Source organism: Acyrthosiphon pisum, unplaced genomic scaffold (assembly GCF_005508785.2).
Source record: "Acyrthosiphon pisum isolate AL4f unplaced genomic scaffold, pea_aphid_22Mar2018_4r6ur Scaffold_21391;HRSCAF=23857, whole genome shotgun sequence".
Lineage (NCBI taxonomy): Eukaryota > Metazoa > Arthropoda > Insecta > Hemiptera > Aphididae > Acyrthosiphon > Acyrthosiphon pisum.
Window position 1 is genome coordinate 2,152 of NW_021770853.1, and position 6,032 is coordinate 8,183.

A 6,032-nucleotide genomic window follows, 5' to 3' on the forward strand; every position below is an offset into this window, starting at 1 on the left:
GCTCGCCGCCGGCAGGTCCAAACTGGTCTGTTATCGGCGGTCCGCGCTTCGCCGTCGTTGCATTATTTTCATATTATTATTTACATGAAATAAAACAAAATAAAATTATGCTCGATTTATTACGATGCCCGCAACCGTCCTTGCATTACCGTAATGACTGTTGCAATTCTTAGAATATAAAGTATAAACTGGTGATGGGCGGCATATTATTCAATTAGTGACAATAATATCATAATTGAATATTCAATACTGTTTATATATAATTGGTTATTTTTGTATACAAGTATATTTTAGCTCAGAAACTATACTTACCTATTAGTTATTAGTTCACTGTATTCTGCATTGATCAGTGTAACGACTAACGTCTTGTTTTGTTGTCACCTATGCATTTACCTAATTTTCATTGAGTGAATATATTTTATAGTATTTAGCAATGGTGGGCATTAACTTGTTAAAAAGTTAAAGTTAAGTTAAAAAGTTAATTTTTTTTTAACTTTTTAACTTAACTAGTTAGTTTTTTTTGTTTTTAACTTATTAACTTATTCAGTTAAATTTTGTATTGTTTTAACTTAACTTTTTAAAGTTAATTATCATTATTGTACAGTTAAGTTAATTAATTTTTTTTTTTTATCATGTGGAACCAAGAGAAAACTTATTCTTTCTATTTTTGCATTTTGGTTAATTTATTTTTCTAATAATATAATATCATCAATTCATAATAATCAAATTATATTATAATCTATAGGTACTATAGTAAAGACTAAAGAGTAATAATTAGTATACTATCCTTGTATCGACTGGCTATTTTCACGAATTCTATTATTTAATGATTTAATATTATTTAATGGTATTGAATAATCCGATTTTTGTTTAATCTAACTCTCCAATTCCTAAAAACAGGTTTAAAACTAAATATCATAGTCTTTGAATGGATATCATTATATCAATAATATAATATACTGGTTACTGGTAAATACGACAATTCCAATAGACAAAACAAAAAGTCGTCCGAGATATTTATAAATTATAATTTATATTGCCGTATTCGTTATAAATACAAATAAACGTATGAGATTAGAAAATAACATTATCGAAATAAATATGGAAACAATTTTTGGTAGGTATTATAATATTATCATTATTCATTGATTTTATTTTAATAATAGACTATTATAATGGTACTAAATGACAAATATTTAAAAACAGCCTATACCTACCGGCATAATATACAATTGTCAATTGATAAGAAATATAAATAATATTGAAAAATTGATATTAAACTATAATATTCATTAATCATTTGTGATTAGTGATTACTTATTAGTGATTATTGATTAGTCTATTCAGTGTTCTAATTTTTCGGCGTTTGTGTATTAGGCTATTTCTCGTCGGATTATAGGCATAGAATATTTAGAAGCGACAGCTAGCAAAATTTACTAATACTCAACTGAAGTTAAATCTTAAATCTTTAAAATAATAAAATATTATTAATAGTTATTAAAATCGTATATAATAATAAATTATACTCATCAACTGACAACTACTGTTAACTATGTCAGTCAATAATGATGTTCAAATTGAAAAATGGTCATGTATCAATTCTTTTTTTCAACAACTCTTCGATATTAAAGCTAAAAGTGAGACTGGTCTTTCATTTAAATGTTTGTTATGTTTACCTAAACAGAAAATTGTATCTGCATCTCAATCATCCAATGCAAACCTCAGAACTCATGTTAAGGTAGGTAATTACCTATGGTTATTATTATTATTTTTACATTTAATTCTAAGGGTAAGTCTACAGACCAGTATTTAACATAGAAGTGCAAAATAGTATTAATAAATCAATGAATGTAATTATTTGACTATATTTTATTAATTAAAAAAAATATTCTTATTTATGACAGTATGTTAATAATTAAACTATAGGTACCTAAATTTATTTTATTTTATTTTAGCTTGTGCATTCTCATCGTTTGAATGATTTCAATATAGCATTTAAGAAAAGAAATTGTGATGATATTAGTACTTCAAAACACTCCAAGCAATTGAAACTCAGGGAAGTTGGACATAATTCTGTTAAAAAATTAACACAAACTGAGTTCAATAATGCAAATTTAAAACTTATTATCAACACAGTATCACCATTTTCCCTTATAGAACACCCAGCTTTCATAGATTATTGTAAATTAACATCATCAAAAATACCAGTATCTAGAAGAACATTAATGAGAGACGTAGAAATTCTATTCAATAGTTTAATTGAAGAATTAAAAATGGAGTTAAATACAGTGCAATATGTTTGCTTAACAGCAGATTGTTGGACAGTTTTTCACAAGTAAGTTAAATACATTTTTAGACTTTAACTCCTTAATAATTAATATTATATTTTAATGCTACTCACTTAGTTAATTAGCTTTATAATAGTATCTATAATCTATAATGTGACATATTATAAATGTGTGTGCCTATAAATTATTATACCTACTTTAATAGTATAATGGCCAATAGGTATAATATAATATAATTATATAATATATAATATATTATAATATGTTTATATATACCTAGTTGTATAGATGTACATATGTATAAACATTTTTATATAAATATTAAAATATACGTTATACTACTATTTAATATTCAGTCTATTCTTACTTCTTACATAGTTGCATGTTTAAAAACCTAATTCTTAATATTTAAATTTTATTATGAACTTTAAATAATTCATTCATTGTTATAATAATATAAGAGGTATTTACTTTACCTATGTTTACTTTTTATTTGTTTGTACAAATATATTATTAATTTTGAGAAACAATATGATAATTGATAATGAACATTTAAATGTAGGAACCAAATATATAATAAAATAAAATAATTATTTATTGAAAGTAGGTACTATTAATGTGCTAGTTAAACTATAGAGAAATTAACTAGTTTTATTAAATATGCTAAATGCTTATGCTTATTAAAATTTAAAGGGCTTATATTGGTGTAACTGTGCATTGGCTTGACAGCAATTTGGAAAGACACAATAAAGCTTTAGCATGTAGGCGAATGCTTGGACGACACACGTATGATAACATAGCTGAAATTCTGGATAGAATAGTCAATGAGTTTAATTTACAAAATAAAATTACATTAATTGTGACAGATAATGCATCAAACTTTGTAAAAGCTTTCAGGTATGTTTTATTTTTTTTAGTTTCTTAGTTAAATTTTTAATTAAACTTCAAATGTGTTTATTATTTTCAATTTTGTACTTAATAACAATTTGGTATTTAGTATTTACTTAGTTACTACTAGTTAAAATATACATTTATATTTTATATTTTATATTTTTAATGTGATATTCCTGATGTTCATAGGTTCTTAAATAATTTCTTAAAATTTTTTTGATTTGTTTTAGGATTTTTAATGAGAATTCTGATATTACTGGAATTACCACAAATGAAGATGAAAATGAAGAAGTTGTTAGGAGCGTTGAAATCTTTGATATATTGGATAATGCTATAATCGATCATTTAGATAGTTTGACTTTACCTCCCCACCAACGATGTGCTGCTCACACATTGAACCTTATTGCAACGGTAGATATTTTAGCAGCTGACAATGATGTGGCTTTCAAGAGGATTAGTAGACGCGTGTTTGGAAAATGTCAAACACTGTTCAATAGACAATAAGCAAAACCAATCTAGTCAAAGTGCAGATCAAATTAAAGCTATTCTTGGTCGTTACTTACTTACTCCAAATGCCACAAGGTATATATTATTATATTAATTGTTAGTTGATAATTCAATTTTTAATTGTTTTTTCAGTAATAATTTTACTTGGCCTACATAATATTTCTGACTATTTTTGTAAAATATGTTTTTAGATGGAATTCATTTTATGATTCAATTAACTTGTTGTTTGAATATATTGAAAAAATGGATGAAGTCTGTGCTAAACTTCAGGTGCCTTTTTTTACAAAGCCCCAGGATGTCGATTTTTTAAATGAATATTGTAAGGTACCTAATAGTTATTATATCCCATATAATATGAGTAATGTATTGCATTTATTTCAATAACTTTTAAAATATTTAAGTGTATTTTCATTTTTCAGGTAATGAAACCTATTGCTCGAGGCTTAGATGTCTTGCAAGGAGATAAACAAATCTGTACCTATTGGTTTTTTATTACCTACTTTAAGCGCAATCAACAGAGCTTATGATGGTATAGGAATCCTTAAATATTGTAAACCTCTAGTCCGGGCTTTAAGTATAGGACTCTCTCAAAGGTTGACACAATCATTATTAATTACTATATATAACTTATAAAATATTAATTTTAAAATTTAACTATTACTTATTAGATTCCAGCGTTATATCACTTGTGATAATTGTCAAATGGCTGCGGTTTTAGTTCCAAAGTTTAAATTGAATTGGGCAAAACCTGAGGAAAAGATAGCTATAAGACAACGTTTAATTGATTTTTTAGTTGAAGACATTGGTGAAGAAGACTCCGTACATACCACTTCTACTTCACAAACTTTATTATCAATTGAACAACATACAGAAAGTGAATCTGAAGATGATTTCTTATCATTTAGCGTTACTCCTACTTCTAATTGTAATGATATTAATATTCAAATGTTGGTGGATAATTATTTATCCAATGCATCTATAAAAACTCCTAATGATTTACCAATACAGTTGAAAAAAGCATATTTTAAGTTTAATACAGCCATTCCATCATCAGCTCCTGTGGAAAGGCTTTTTAGTGGTGGAGGGCATTTGATGGATAAAAAAAGAGGCAAAATGGCTGACAAGAATTTTGAGATGACGCTTTTACTTAAACATAACAAATATCTTAATTGTTAATTTTTAATTTTAATAAAATTGAAATTCTTATAGCTTATTTTATTTTACCAAAAGTATGGTATTTTGAATTTTCCTGTTGTATTTTGCTGATTGTAAGTGTTAAGTTGACAATTTTAAATCACAAACTTTTTTTGTTGTTAATGTTACTATAATTATTATATTATTATATATACCATTATTATTACAGTTAGTAAGTGTCTGACTGAATAATGCTATAAATAAATCATACAATTTAAATATGAAATATTATTTATTTTTGGTATTATAATATTTTAAAAACATTTTTATTTTGGTTTGTTGCTACTTTAGGTACTAGGTATTTTTTATGTTTCTTGTGAATAATTTTTCTTATAAAAGTGTATAGTAATTAGGAAGTTTATTCAGTGTATTTTCACTTTATAGGGTTTTCAGAATTTATGATTTGATTATTAATTAATAATTATACTAGTTAATCAAACAGTTTTTCTTTAGATTTTTAAGGATAATTATCATTATGGTAGTTTTTTAGTTTTAAACTTCTCTAAAACTTAATATATATTATAAAATACAATAAGTCTAACTAGGATAGTAAAATGTATACTACTGTCTACTACTAATAATTAATATCTTCTCTAGACTCTAAAAAGTTTAGTATGATTTAAAGTTTATAAGTTTCTGCTAACAATGAAATATAATAATAATTTTAATTTTTATGTTTGCACAGTGCTAAGTGTCTTGGTAAATGTCCGTACAAATCAAAATACTATTGCAATTGATGACTTATGAATATTATGACTTAAAAAAAAATTAACTTTTTTTTAACTGAGTTAAGTTAATTTTATTTTCCATCTTAACTTTTAACTTAACTAGTTAAATTTTATTTTTTTGTTAACTTTTAACTTAACTGAAGGCAATTTGATTGAATTAACTTAACTTTCCACAGTTAATTATTTTCATTAACTTGCCCACCATTGCACAACACTACAACAGCGGGAAGCAACATAGTTAAACAGAATACGCTTTTCGATAGAAATTTATATATATATATAATATACTTTACTATATACATAGTACATATTATAAAGTCTCTGTATGCGAGTGGATCCCTAAGACGTCCATGAATTATTGGAACTGTGACGATTGTCCTTGCTATACGACGTGTGCAGTTACTGTGGCCGATTCACGCCGAAA

At 25.3% G+C, this 6,032-nt stretch overlaps 1 protein-coding gene across 2 annotated transcripts; it reads left to right on the top strand.

Annotated features, from left to right (window-relative positions):
• The first annotated feature begins 1,228 nt into the window (after positions 1–1,228).
• On the top strand, positions 1,229–4,119 carry LOC103310757. 2 transcript variants are annotated; one of them, XM_016807321.2, is made up of 6 exons: positions 1,229–1,738; positions 1,956–2,335; positions 2,982–3,185; positions 3,410–3,761; positions 3,878–4,010; positions 4,106–4,119. In XM_016807321.2, the coding sequence occupies exons 1-4, from the start codon at positions 1,553–1,555 to the stop codon at positions 3,681–3,683; spliced, it is 1,044 nt and encodes a 347-aa protein (XP_016662810.1). In that variant the 5' UTR covers positions 1,229–1,552; the 3' UTR covers positions 3,684–3,761; positions 3,878–4,010; positions 4,106–4,119. The 2 variants fall into 2 exon arrangements, with proteins under 2 accessions (XP_016662810.1, XP_008188291.1); XM_008190069.3 differs by lacking the exon at positions 2,982–3,185.
• Positions 4,120–6,032: the final 1,913 nt, after the last annotated feature.